A 15,427-nucleotide genomic window follows, 5' to 3' on the forward strand; every position below is an offset into this window, starting at 1 on the left:
GCATCAGTTGATCATTAATGTTTGCACCTCTGACGTAATACAACTACTGCTCTATTACAACTTCATTCAATCCATTCCTGTTTTCTCTTGAATCTTATCTGAAAATCTTATACCTTTATCTCTTTCTTTACATTTGTATGACCTTAAGGATGATCTGCTGCTGTAGTATTACATTGGTTTTTCTGCATCCATTCTCTTGTGTCATTAATCATAGACCTGTAGCCATTAATCTAAGATGCCACTCGGCCATGTAACTTCCTTGCTTCATATTGGTGTTTTTATTACTTTCATTACCACAACTGATAGGATCATTGTGAAGATGAAATGTGTGTTAATTAATAAGAACTTCGTAAACTTCCAGATGTTTCTGCAAAGTAAAACTGGTTTATAGAGAGCTTTTACATACATTATCTCAATAAGGTAGGTGACACACCATCTCATTTCATAGATGAGAAAGTTTGCATGGAAGAAGAGAGCAGGGCTAGATTATTAGTCTGTGTCTTTGGCATCAATTTGGTTTTACAAAACCATTAAAGAAAAAATATATATTTATTTATTTATTTTTTTTTTTTTACCCCCACATACATATCTACTTTTCCTGATTTTCGAAGTCTTTTACAGTCTAATTCAAAATGCCTAATTCAATCTCATCCTTTTTTTGAGATTTGGCTCTACTTACCTTCCTAAAATCCTAAATTCATGAGTGTACCCTGGATGGTTTAGGAGGAAGAGATAGTATCCCACAAATGTGTTTTGTTCTTTTCTGTCTCCTAATATGTCAGTTCTAGTCTCTTCATTTTGAATGTTCTTCCCTACTCTCTACTTCTCAAATTCCTACCCGTTCTTCAAGATAGCTTTAAATCTTTTCCATAAAGTCTTTCTTGGACAATTTGGAGCAAATATGTTGCTCTGTCTGCTCAGAGCTTCTGTTGCATTTGTTCTTTCACTTAAATTGCTCTTTATCTTTTATATAACCTTTTTTGTCTTTCTTATTTTCTAACTAGATTGTAAATCCCATATGCACTAAAACCACTTCATTGGACTTCATCATTCTCTACAGAGATGCTTTATGTATAGAGAACTCTAAAGGAATACATTGATCAAATGACTTTCTTTCAGGATAATTGACAATTAAATCCCATGATTTAAGATTTCTATAAATATGATCATTAAAATATACTAATTCAAAAACATATTCCTCAGCTTTGGTTCAAATATATTTTCTAATTTATCTATTTAAATGGAAGATTATGTAAAGATCATTAGAAACAGCACTTTAAGTTTAATACAGGCATACTTTGCTAAAGTAAAATTAGCTTCTAGAAGTTACATATGTTTTACAAACTATTTGTATTGTTTTAAAATCTTTGTAAAATAAAAATCACTTGTTTGTGTTTTGAAAATTATATTTTGTATTTTGAAATTGCTTGAAGTAGAGGCCTACATGTAATTGTGATGTATTATGATAAAGCATATACTCTGTATCATAATAGGTTGAGATCAGTTGCTAACAAACACAAAATTTGTCAAGTTATCCTGTCTCTAAAGATGGAAATACCAGTTATTAGTCAAATGTAAAATTGGTCCATAGACATATTAATGATCATTAAACCTCATCGTTTAGTTTTTCTGTTTTAACAAATTATTTTTTTTTCTCTTAAACAGGTTGAATCAAGGGATTCTTTGAATAGTATAGCCCTGAAATTTGATACAACGCCCAACGAACTTGTTCAGCTAAATAAGTTATTCTCCCGAGCAGTTGTTACTGGACAGGTATCTTTTTTTTAATGCATTGATGGTTAGAAGCATCAGTTTTAAGACAGAAAGTATCCATTGCAATACAGTTAATTTAAGAAGAGTAATTTTATGCACACTTTGAACAAATCACATTGGTTCTAGAAGAGAAAATTAAATGTCACTTATATCCATGTGAATTTTTCTTAATACATATTGAAAATAACTGTTGTCTTTTCAAATATAGTTTTAAAGAGCTTTAAAAAATATTCAAAGCAGTACATGTACCTGATAAAAAATTCAAACTTTTTTAAAGGTAGTTTATCTCAGACTTACAGTTTCCTTTTCCAGAAGCAACCACAGTTACCAATATGTATCCCCTTCCAAAAATATTCTAGCCTTTCTTTCTTCTTTAAAAAAAATAAATAACTTTGATTCTGGAAAAATGTTCTGTTGAAGCATAACTCAATCTCAGACTTTTTCATGTATGTAAAGTATTGCACTCTATTAATATATAGGCATGCCTTGGAAATATTGTGGATTTGGTTCCAGACCACTGCAGTAAAGCAGATATCACAATAAAGCGAGTCATAGAATTATTTGGTTTCCTAGTGTGTATAAAAGTTATATTTACACTACACTGTAGTCTGCTAAGTGTGCAATAGCATTATGTCTAAAAAAAGTACATACCTTGGGTTTCCCTGGTGGCGCAGCGGTTGAGAGTCCGCCTGCTGATGCAGGGGACACGGGTTCGTGCCCCGGTCCAGGAGGATCCCACATGCCACGGAGCGGCTGGGCCCGTGAGCCATGGCCCCTGAGCCTGCGCGTCCGGAGCCTGTGGTCTGCAATGGAAGAGGCCACAACAGTGAGAGGCCCACGTGCCGCAAAAAAAAAAAAAAAAAGTACATACCTTAATTTAAAAGTACTTTATTGCTAAAAAATGGTAACCATCATCTGAGCTTTCAGAGAGTCATAATCTTTTTGCAGCAGTCACTGATCACAGATCACCATAACAAATATAATAATAATGAAAAGTTTGAAATATTGGAAGAATCACCAAAATGTAACCCAGAGACAGGAAGTGAGCAAATGCAGTCGAAAAATGGCACTGATAGACTTGCTTGACACAGGGTTGCCACAATCTTTCAGTTTGTAAAAAACGCAATATCTGCGAAGTCCAATAAGGTGACACAGTAGAACGAGGTGTGCCTGTATTACGGTTTAACCAAGCACAGTAGGCTTTAGACTTCCTACTTTTTTGCTATGTAAACGTTGCTCTAGGAAACATTCTTGTTTGTTTCTCTTTTTCTTTATATGCACGTATATCTATAAAGTCAAGTCCTAGAAGTAAAATGGCTCAGTTAAAGGATATGTGCATTTTAAGCTTTGCTGGCTGTTGACAAATTGTCCTTTAAGGGGAACACCAATAATTTTTAAGAATTACTGTTTCCCCTCACTGTTGCCCACAGTTTGTGTTATCAAACTTATCTAAATTAAATATCTTTTTTAAAATTTTGTTACAGTTATTTCAGTAATAAACATTCTTTTAATCTGAAGGTTTTAATTTTTAAAATTTATTTCTGAAGGTCATTGTTAATGGTGCTCGCTTAGAGAATACCATCTGATTATTAATATTTTAGTTTGACTAAATCTTTATGTGAATATTTTCTTCCAGGTTTTATATGTTCCTGATCCTGAATATGTCTCCAGTGTTGAGAGCTCCCCGTCTCTAAGCCCCATAAGTCCTTTGTCACCAACATCATCCGAGGCTGAACTTGATAAGACCACTGTAAGTTTCCCTTCTTTTCAAAGCTATCAAGAAATGTCACTGTATTTGTATATATCACCATTTTTTTAATCCTACTTTGCCTATGGCTTGAACGAAATTTTACCTTTTTAGTTTGTTAATTAAATTTGTAAATCCCGGTTTTTAAAGTGAAACATTCTTATTAAATCAGACAGCTTTTACCCCCACATACTTCAGCATATCTTCTTGGGTGACACAGTGAAGTGTCATAATGTTGCCTTTTATAAAATTTCAAGAGAACCACATTGTTTAGTCAGGGAACTTTATAGAAGGTTTTCTACTGTTGGTGGTAGTAGTAATCCAAAGATATTCATCAGCCCTTTTATGAATATCATATAATAATTTAACTAAGAAAGGAATTTTACTTAACAAACATGAGTATATCATGATAGGAAGTCCATGTCCAATTTGATTTTTTTTTTTTTTTTTTGCGGTACATGGGCCTCTCACTGTTGTGGGGCTCCGGACGCGCAGGCTCAGCGGCCATGGCTCACGGGCCCAGCCGCTCCGCGGCATGTGGGATCTTCCCGGACCAGGGCACGAATCCGCGTCCCCTGCATCGGCAGGCAGACTCTCAACCACTGTGCCACGAGGGAAGCCCCCAATTTGATTTTTATTTGAGTTTCTGTGAATGTTTATATAATACTTAAAACTCTTGAGTTCATTATTGGCACACTTTAAAAAAATAATTTATGGGGACTTCCCTGGCAATCCAGTGGTTAAGACTACGCACTTCCACTGCAGGGGGCATGGGTTCGATCCCTGGTTAGGGAACTAAGATCCCACATGCTGCACAGCACTGCCAAAGAAAAAAAAAATTATTATCTTAGTTGTTGTTCAGAATATTAATTTGGAGTAACTAATAGTATATTAATTTATCTAGCATTTTAAAGGAATAGATGTTCTATATGTTACATTTTACAAATGAATTCCAAGGAAAAAAACTTTAATAATTTTGATTAAAATTCCTCCGACAGGAATTATGTTTTTTGTGCCTTTCCTGTGTAAATTAATATTAATCATAATTTCCCATTTTCATAATGACCCAATGATTATGTTTACATGTAAAAGGTTATTTCTCCATTAACTGGCTAGACTCCTGTGAGAGATTCTTCTGTGTTGCTATGCTGATTTTAGGAGACATCCTTTTCTCTGCGCCAATTTGCACTCAAAGTTTAGGATACCAAATGGCATACTGGTAACAAAACACAAATTATTAATGTTAATTTGCCTATAAATTATTAGGAATTATTAGTTTCTAAGCTGTAGTATTAGACTAGTTCCACTTCTCTCATGGAGTAGAGGACATGATATTATTAATAAGTATTTGTCTCCTTGCCTAGGGACTTTTTTCTGTGTGTTTGTGGTGAGAGAGAGAGGGAGGGAGGGAGGGAGAAAGGGGGTCTTTTTCAAATGTTTTATTTGCTGGCTATCTTGTAAAAATGACAACTACTTTAGAATACAGCTACATGAAAGGAATGTATTACATTTATTCTCATCATTGACGAAAATGGAAGTCAGTTTCTAATGATACTGGACCAAACAGTTACTGGACCTTTTTGAACATGGCCATGCCATTGTCCTATGGGACTTAACAGATATATTCATAAGGGGCAATGACAAAGGAGAGCAGTGTAGCCTTCGGTTAATTTAGCTTGTGTTCCATACCCTAAAGCAAAATTGTGAAAAGCTAGACTACTTACCTGAATTAGGATTCCAACGCGGATAGTCTGAGTCCAGAGCCCATGGTTTTTTACTAGCACTTTATAGCTGGAAATTGATAGCTCAGAAACTACTATCGATCAGTAAATAATTGGACCCAACACAAAAAGATAAGTAATATTCAATCATTGTGAGTGTAGTAAAACCTGTCACTTTTGCACTATCATTTTGTAAAATTTTTTTAATCTAACATTCTTTTGTAAATATAAAAACCTCTTTTGTTTGTTTATCTCCTTTGATTTCTCCTCTCTGCATCTTAAATTTATTTATTATGCTAATGCCATTTTAGGCTAGAACTACTAGTGTGATATATTTAGGATGGAATTCAGAGGAAAAAGAATTTTAAATAAATAACATGGAAAAGTGAAATGGTTTTAAATAGTTTTTAATTTCGGCTTATGTTACTATACTCCACTGAAAGATGGTTTAGCAGATAGTTGTATTCTCTTTAATATAAAACACTCTTTAGTATACTCTAATAAATCTAAAAGATAATAAGAAAAGTAGAGTACTTATAATGTGGTAAGAAAATATAATTTTGAAAAAAATACCACTAAGAGATTCTATGGAAGGCCTAGAAGGTCTTACAGGAGAAAATATATAAAGCATTAATAGAGTTTAGGCACATTAAAAGCTTCTTTTTAAGCATAGGCAATTATTCTGCTACAGTTACTATTAACATTTAAAAAGTACTTACTATGCATTTATTAATGAGGAAACTAAGGCGTAGAGAGAATGAGTAATGTACACAAGGTCACATACTTAATGAGTGGTAGAGCTGAGATTTAAACCCTGACAGTCTACATCCAGGTTTTGTGTTATATTCTTAACCACTTTTTGAACTAATTGATGAAAGGGTAAGGATTAGCAGTACAGATTCTCTGTGACTGAGACATACAATCTAAAATTAAAATATATGTGTCCCAAATTGTAGAAACTAGAAAGTTTGTAGTAAAGAGCTATGTGGAAGTAATGTAGCAAATTTTTTGCTTACCAAAGCAAAAATAAAAGTAAAGCAGATAATCGGAAGTATTGCTTAAAATGATTAAAAGGTGAACAAAAGCATTGCTTTTTTTTTCTCAATATTTAAGATTATCTGGACTTTTAAATATGTTGTTCTTCTGTTTATGTAACTTAAAAAATTATTATTTGCCTGTATTAATTTCCTAGGATTGCTGTAACAAAGGATTACAGAATGGGTGGTTTAAATCAGAAACTTACCTCACAGTTCTGGAGGCTAGATGTCTGGAATCAAGATGTTGGCAAGCACCTTGTGGGGGAGGATCCTTCCTTGCCTCTTCTAGCATCGGGTGTTGGCCCACAATCCTTGTCGTTCCTTGTCTTGTTGGACAGATTACTCCAGTTTCTGCCTTTGTAGTCACATGGCTGTCTTCTCCTTGTGTGTTTGTGTCTTCACATAGTGGTCTCCTCTTCAGATAAGGAAACCAATTAAATTGGATTAAGGGTCCACTCTACTCCTCCTGTGTGACTTCAGCTTAACTCACTTCATCTGTGAAAAGCTGATTTCCAAATAAGGTTGCATTCTGAGGTAGGGGGTTAGGACTTCAGCATATCTTCTTGGGTGACACAGTGAAGTGTCATAATGTTGCCTTTTATAAAATTTCAAGAGAACCACATTGTTTAGTCAGGGAACTTTATAGAAGGTTTTCTAACTCTAGTCAAATAAGATTTTTTTAAAAAAGACATTCAGTGACTATTCTCTTTACATATAGATGAGAAAATATATAAAAGAGTGATGTTAATTTCTTACAGGGTTTTGGGGATCTTGAGAATATTTGTGAAATCTAATAAAATAAACCTCCCTCTATTTTAATTATACTAATCACATAATTCATTGACATCCTGAACTTATATACCTGAAAACAGACATTAAAGTAATAGCACACATGCAAGAAGTTAAAAAAATTTTAGTTAGAAATATCAATATAGTTTGAAGAGATTAAATATAGCATATGCTTCAAAAATTGTTCTCACATATGCCATCCTTAAACTAGTCACAAGCATTCCTCTCCCCTCTTTCCCTTCTTCCTTACTTCCACCTCCTTCCTCTCTCTCTGTGTATAATATTATATATTTAAACTTAAAATAAATTTAAAATCACTAAAATATATAAAATATATTTTATCTGATATATAATATATAAATTATGATTTTAAATTTCATGCTTTTAAACCTAAATTTTCATATGTAAGTATATATACTTTATTATATAATAAACATAAGCTTATATATTACATATTATATTAAAATAAAGTTAAACAACTATAAATGCCATATGTATAAATAACACATGAATTATATGTTACCTATATATTGTATAATATAATTTAGCTTTGGTGCTTTTAAACTTAAATACCAACAGTTTATTAGGGAATTATAATTTTTTAATATGTACTTTTTAAATGATGGTGCTATAATTATACCTTAGTTTTACATTCTTAGAACAAAATTTTATATTTGAAATATGTGAAAACATAAAACTTCATAGTACGACTTTGTATTTATATAGATTTTTAGGAAAGCATTTCTTTATATAGAGGAAATCTCTGTATTTGTAATATCAGAAATAAATAGTTAAATTACTGGGTGAGAGTTTTCTTCTAGATTCTAAAAGCAAGCATTGTTCTCATAATTAGAATTTAAAAATTGATCCTTCTTTGCTTTTTAACCTGGTTGCTAAAAAGCTCAGTGCCAGGTCCAAAACTCCAAGTACAACACTTAAAATGGCATTTTATTTTTTCTTCACTCTGATATTTTTATTTTTTATTTGTATTGTATTTTATTCTGTATGTTTGTTTTAAGAGCCTCAAATTCTTCAGAAGTGGAGTTTAAATAAATTCTGAGAGTGATAGTTAAACATAACAATTTATAGGACGTAAATGGTACCCATCATATTTATTGGATTGAGTGAAGAAACATAATATTCACTGCTTTAAAAATAAACATTTTATTTTAGATTATATATTATATATGTTTGTATGAAATAAATATAAATGTTGGTATTTCTGTGCCTGTATGGTTTTTCCTTCTCAAATTTTGTATGCCTTACCTACATGTTACCAGAGAACATTTCTACATATTTTCAATCACTAAAGAACAAAAACTCCATAAAGCCAAGGCAACATGGGAAAAGGAGAGTTTGGAGTTGCTCATTAGCTTATGGTAATGATTTATAATAATACTCTACAGATTATATAATATTTAATCATATTGTACAAAAAAGATGACCATAAGTCAACTTTTTTGGGTCACTTGTCATAGCATTGCTTTCCTTTTGCACATTTGAACAATTGAGGTGACAATTGAGGCTTGATAAATAAATGTTTATAATCCTGTATTTTTAAGGACCTTTCCATCCCTAGTGGCTAAAACAAAATTGCACAAAGAAGCTTCAGAAAGCACTCAAATAAGCTTATTCAAATCACCTTATTAAGAAACAGAATCTGTAAATTCACAGAGATACGGAGATACTGATACTTTGGATCATGTACATGTATGTAAGTTAAAATGAGGTCTGATTATTATGATTTCTCTAAACAACTTTGATCTCTTTTAAAGAAATACTCTTTTATGCTATACTTTGAGCATTCGGTAAGCTAATCTCATGTATTCTTTTTAATAGGATTACTTTGACAAGTTGGGATTGCTATTGATACTGAGTTGTAGAATTTGAGGCTTTGAGGGAACCTCAGAGATCTTGTTGTTCTATGAGGTATATGTTTAAGGAAAATATTTGACAATGTACCCTGATACAGTTTCTGTGAATAATATGGTTATTTAGTAGATACTGTTGTCACCTGATTTGGGAGTAACTGAACAGTCATAGACAAAACTTGTGTATTGCTTTGTGCCAGTTTGCAGGGGCCCCTGTGATGGCTCTGTATTGGCTTTTTTTTTCCCCTCTGCACACAATCTTTTAGAAGAATGTTTGAAATGGAAAGCATATAGTAGTGCAGTTAAGCTCACTAGTTCATGTGTTGGCAACATGGGTTTTCATCTCAGCTTCATCTTACTCATTGGGCAAGTTACTGAATTTGGACAAGCATACGTTTCCTTAAAAATTAAGGTAATAGTATATACCTTATGAGTGATTTGAAAGTGAAAAGGTCTTTATAATATACTTAAATATAAAGGTATTCATAAATATCAATTAATATTATTAATGTCCCTTATTTAATTATCTGTGCTAAATGAATTTATATATGATATAAAACTCTTAGATACAGTAACTACCAGAGACAACAGGATGAATGTAAAGTTACTAGTTTATATCACAAAATGAAAAGATTGATAATAATGCTATAACAGTATCATGCAGCTGTTAAAATATAATTCCATTTTAGGTTTTTTGAAAATATAATTATATCAAATGTAGCTGTTTTGCAGTGTTCTGAACTGGTCTACCTTCAAAAAATGTCTGTTGAGTATCTGCCCAAGTGCTTGGGATTCAGCCCTATATTTTAGGAAGGGTATATGAAATTTAGAAAGGAAGTCTACAAATTCTGTCCTATATAGGACAGAATTTAAGGAATTAGATCCATTTATTAGAGTAGAAAAAGTCATGTTAAAATTTGATAGTTCTTTTCAAGTATCTCAAAGTCTGTGAGACTGAAGAGGAAGCAGTCTTGTTTATTATTTCAAAAGGGCAAATAATAACTATTAGGTATTAATTACAGAGTGGCAGATTTTAGTTCAAAGCTCTGAAGAACCTTGCTACTATGAAAACTACTATATAAGGCATTGTGCATTTACTTATAAGGTTTGAAATGCCTCTGTGGAGGTATTTAAAACAAAGATTAAAAGGCATCTGTCTAACCTTCCTACATTTGTACAGAATAGTGAACTTTGGGAAAACTATGAGTTCTGTGAACTTGGATAGAAAAAATTTTAAGTGAAATCTAGCATTTTTAAAGATTAAGAATATAAGCAGCAAACTATAGAAAAGCACCAGGGATACCTGTGACTTTGTCTCCAATAGAACTCACATATTTTCAGTTCTTTTTTTTTTTTTTTTTTTTTATGGTACGCGGGCCTCTCACTGTTGTGGCCCCTCCCGCTGCGGAGCACAGGCTCCAGACGCGCAGGCTCAGCAGCCATGGCTCACGGGCCCAGCCGCTCCGCGGCATGTGGGATCCTCCCGGAACGGGGCACGAACCCGTGTCCCCTGCATCGGCAGGCGGACTCTCAACCACTGCGCCACCAGGGAAGCCATCTTTCCCATATTTTTTTACATAAAAACGTTTTGAGCTGTTCTACAGAATGTGATGAGAAGGAAGAACACTTACTGGGGAGAGCTATGCATTTGCATTTAACAATGTGCTTAGTTTTATTTAGTTCTCTGAAGTGTCTTTATCTTTTTTTTTTTTTTAAAGAATCCTGATGTAGTCCACCCGAAAGAAGAAACTCTCTCATCTGCTTTTACTGGTATTCGACCTGCACGAGTTGTATCTTCAACTTCTGAGGAGGAAGAAGCATTTACTGAGAAATTTCTTAAAATTAATTGCAGATATATTACCAGTGGCAAGGTAATGGATAAAACTTCAGAAAAAACTTTTAATCATTTTTTATTTATTACTAAAATATGACAGTTTTGCATTTACATTTTTAGTCATCAGCATCAGCACATGATGATCAGTTTAAAATAATCTTGTGAAATAGGCAGTCCTATTCCTTCTTCACAGGAAAAAAAAAAAAACTTTCAGAAAAGGTTAATGAGTCTTTAGGGTTTCTCTATCCTGGCTAGAATTCAAACCCAGTTTGAATCTGTGTTTTATCTACCACACATTGCTGCTTTTCTAAAGCAGAGAACTTCTAGTCTGCAAAGGGAATTATAGTAAAGTACAGTAGTGTTCAAAATAAACTCCAGGTGTTGCTAAGAAAGTAATTATAGTATGATACCCACTTGAGAAGTCACACGTGAGAACCATTTCTTTATAGTCGTAATTCATAAATTATGGGTATTTGAAATAGGTGTTTAGTGCTATAAATTTCCCTCTATGTACTGTTTTAACTGAATCCACAGTCTTGATATGTTGTATTTTCATTTTCTTTCAGTTCATAATACTTTCTCTTTATTTCTTTTTTGGCCCATGGAATATTTAGAAGTTTCTTAGTTTCTAAATATTTGGTATTTTTCAAGATATCTTTCTGTTACTGATTTCTAATGTTTTTCCATGTGGTTAGAGAACATACTACTATTTGTAGGCTTAACGTTTAATGGTGCAGAATGTATTATATCTTGATATGTGTTACATGTGCACTTGGAAAGAATGTGTATTCTGCTGTTGTTGGGAGAAATAGTTTATAAATGTCAATTAAGTCAAGTTGAGTGTTACTATTGATCTTCTGTCTTTTTGTTCTATCAATTATTGACAGAAGGATGTTGAAATACCTCTATAATTGTGGATTTGTCTATTTCCCCTTCTAGTTCTATCAGTTTTTTTGTGTGTATTTTGAAACTCTGTGGTTAGGTATAAAAATGTTTTGGATTCTTATATTGTCTTGATGAATGGACTTGTTTAATTATGAAAGACTATTCTTGGTAAAACTCTTTGCTATGAAATCTGCTTTGATGGATACAAATGTAGTCACTTAGCTTCTGTTCAGTTAGTGTTAACTTGATTTATCTCTTCCATTTTTTTACTTTGAGACTGTGTCTTACACTTAAAGTGGGTTTCCATAGTTTACATCAGAACTCACTCTTTGTGTCATACATTCTATGGGTTTTGAGAAATGTATGATGACATGTATCCATTATTACAGTATCATGCAAAATAGTTTCATTGTCTCCCAAATCCTCTGTGCTCTGTCTGTTCATCCATCCCTTCCTCTGGACCCCTGGAAGCTACTGATCTTTTTTCTGTCTCCATAGTTTTGCCTTTTACAGAGTGTCATGCAGTTAGAATCATAAAGTATGATTGAATGATTTCAGAGTGGTTTCTTTCACCTAGCAGTATGCATTTAAGAGCCTTCCATATCTTTCATGGCTTGACAGCTCATTTGTTTTTATCGCTGTGGATGTACAGTACAACAGTTTATCCATTCACCTACTGAAGGGCATCTTGGTTGCTTCCAAGTTTGGACACTTATGAAGATAGCTGCTATAAACATTAATATGCAGGTTTTGTATATGTTTTTATTTCCTTTGGTTGAATACTAAGACATGTGATTGTTAGATCGTGTGGTAAGACTGTGTTTAGCCCTGTAGGAAACTACCAAACTGCCTTCCAAAAGTGGCTGTGTTATTTTCCATTCCTGCCAGCAGTCACTGAGAGTTGCTGTTTCTCCACATCCTCACCAGCGTTCACCGTGGTCAGTGTTTTAGATTTTAGTTATGCTTATTGGTCCTTAGTGGTAACTCATTTAATTTACATTTCCCTAATGACTTATGATACTGAGCATCTTTTCATTTGCTTATTTGCTATTCATATAGCTTTGGTATTTTCTTTACTTTTTAAAGATATTTTCACTGGGCATAGAATTTTAGGTTGACAGGGTTTTCTTTTCCTTTCAGAACTTTAAATATGTTTCTTTCAAATCTCTACTGTTTTCTGGCTTGCACTGTTTCTGAAGAGAAGAGAAGTCTTCTGAAGAGAAGTCTTCTATTATTTTTGTATTTGGTGTGCTGTATAAAATATATATTTTTCTTTGTTTGCATTTAAGATGATGTCTTTATCACTGATTGTGAGCAAGTTGATTTTTTTTTAATTTTATTGTTATTATTTTTTTACATATATATTCTTTTTTAAATTCTTTTCCCACTTAGGTTATTACAGAATATTGAGCAGAGTTCCCTGTGGCATACAATGTTGGTTATCTATTTTAAATATAGTACAGATCACTTCCAAACTCCCAGTCTATCCCTCCCTCCCCACCTTTCCCTCCTGGTAACCATAAGTTTGTTCTCTATGTCTGTGAGTCTGTTCTGTTTTGTAAATAAGTTCATTTGTATCTTTTTTTTTTTTTAGATTCCGCATATAAGCAATATATATTTGTCTTTCTCTGTCTGACTCACTTCACTTAGTATGATAATATCCAGGTCCATCCATGTTGCTGCAAGACGGCATTATTTCATTCTTTTTAATAGCTGAGTAATATTGCATTGTATATATGTACCACATCTTCTTTATCCATTCATATGTTGATGCACATTTAGGTTGCTTCCATGTCTTGTAAACAGTGCTGCAGTGATCATTGGAGTGCTGCATGTATCTTTTCAAACCATGTTTTTCTCCAGATATATGCCCAGTAGTGGGATTGCTGGATCATATAGTAGTTCTGTTTTTACTTTTTTAAGGAACCTCCATACTGTTCTCCATAGTGCCAATTTACATTCCCACCAACAGTGTAGGAGGGTTCCCTTTTCTCCATACCCTCTCCAGCATTTACTGTTTGTAGATTTTTTTGATGATGGCCATTCTGACTGGTGTGAGGAGATATCTCACTGTAGTTTTGATTTGCATTTCTCTAATAATTAGCAATGTTGAGCATCTTTTCACGTGCCTTTGGCCATCTCTATGTCTTCTTTGGAGAAATGTCTGTTTAGGTCTTCTGCCCATTTTTTGATTGGGTTGTTTGTTTTTTTGATATTGTTGAGCAGTTTAATTATGATGTGCCTTGGTGTGTGTTTCATATTTGTTTTCCTTGGGGTTCGTTCAGCTTCTTGGATCTGTAGGTTTATAGTTTTCATCAAATTTGAAAAACTTTTGGCCATATTTCTTCAAATGTTTTTTCTCCCCCATTCTCTCCTCTTCTTTGGAAACTCCAGTTATGCATATTTTAGGTTGCTTGATGTTGTGCTTCATAGCTTACTGATACTCTGCTCTTTTTTTTCCTCTCTCTCCATTTTGGACAATTTCAGTTGCTGTATCTTGAAGTTCAGTAATTTATTTTTCTGCCAAATCTAATCTGGTATTCTATCCAGTGTATTTTTCACCTCTAAGTTTAAACTGGGTCGCTTATGTCTTCCACATCCCTACTTAACACGCAAAATCTTTCTTCTATATTCTTGAATACATGGACTATAGTTAAAATAATTGTTTTAATGTCTTTTTCTACCAATTCTTTTCTCTCTTCCACTTTTGGGTTTGTTTCAGTTAATTGATTTTTGTTATTGCTGTGAGCCATATTTTCCTGTTTGTTTGCATGCCTAGTAATTTTTAATTGGATACCAGATATTATGGATTTTATCTTGTTGGGTGCTGGATATTTTTGTATTTCTATACATATTCTTGCGCATTTTTCTGTGACATGGTTGTTTCTTGGAAACAGCTTCATCCTATCATGGCTTGCTTTTAAGTTTTGTTAGGCATAACCAGAGCAGCTTTTAAGTCTAGCTAGTTTTCCCCTTACTGAGATAATACCCTTCTGAGTATTGAGGTGCTGTAAATTACAAGGGTTTTTGCTCTGGTTGGTGAGAACACAAACTATTTCTGACTCTGTGGACTTTAGGGATTGTTCTCTCAGCTTCTTTTGAGTGCTTTTTTTCTCATCCTTGGATAGCTGCTTTCGCACAGGTGGCAATCAGTCCTCAGCTGGAACCTTGGAAAAGAATCCTCTGTAGATCTCCAAAGCTTTCTCAGTAGGGAGTGTTCTCTCCTTTCCTGTCTCTGTCTGTGGCCAGGAAACTCCACCCAGTGTGCTGGGGCATTTGTAGATCTCATCTTATTTGTTTCCCCTTATTCAGCATTATAGTATCAGAAAAGAGTTATTTCATGTATTTTATGTGTTTTAGTAGCTTTAGGCAGAATTAGCTTTTGGCTAGAAGCAAAATTTTAGTTGGAAGTATTTGAATAACAATTTTGTTTAAGAATCAAAGAAAAGATAAAGTCATTGGCAGGGTTAGGAATGGCTTGCACTGGTGTTCTTGAAACAATCTCTTGTAAGAAAGTAAGCAGGAAAAGATGCTTTCTCATACAAGTCATCTTCTTCCTTCTTCTTACAGGTTGATTGTAGTAAAGATTATTTATATAAAATTATGGAAATTTATCAACAATTATTGTAATGGTTAAATTACTGTGGACTTAAGACTGAAAAAAAAATCAGTACAAGCTTTTATTTCTCCTGGGATGAGTTCCCTCATAATCTTTTATCTTTTAGTATTTACAGAAATATTGAAATATAAGTGGTAACTTTTCTTTTAGA

At 33.3% G+C, this 15,427-nt stretch overlaps 1 protein-coding gene across 6 annotated transcripts in view; it reads left to right on the plus strand.

Moving 5' to 3' along the window:
- The window catches only part of OXR1 (oxidation resistance 1), a 459,041-nt gene that overhangs the window by 380,227 nt on the left and 63,387 nt on the right, over positions 1–15,427 (plus strand). For all 6 annotated transcript variants that reach the window (XM_082858879.1, XM_082858881.1, XM_082858883.1 and 3 more), the window contains 3 exons: positions 1,666–1,773; positions 3,410–3,523; positions 10,657–10,809. In XM_082858879.1, coding sequence (XP_082715005.1) covers positions 1,666–1,773; positions 3,410–3,523; positions 10,657–10,809 — 375 coding nt within the window. The remainder of the gene's footprint in view (positions 1–1,665; positions 1,774–3,409; positions 3,524–10,656; positions 10,810–15,427) is intronic.

Source organism: Leucopleurus acutus (genome assembly GCF_964270905.1).
Source record: "Leucopleurus acutus genome assembly, chromosome: 17".
NCBI lineage: Eukaryota > Metazoa > Chordata > Mammalia > Artiodactyla > Delphinidae > Leucopleurus > Leucopleurus acutus.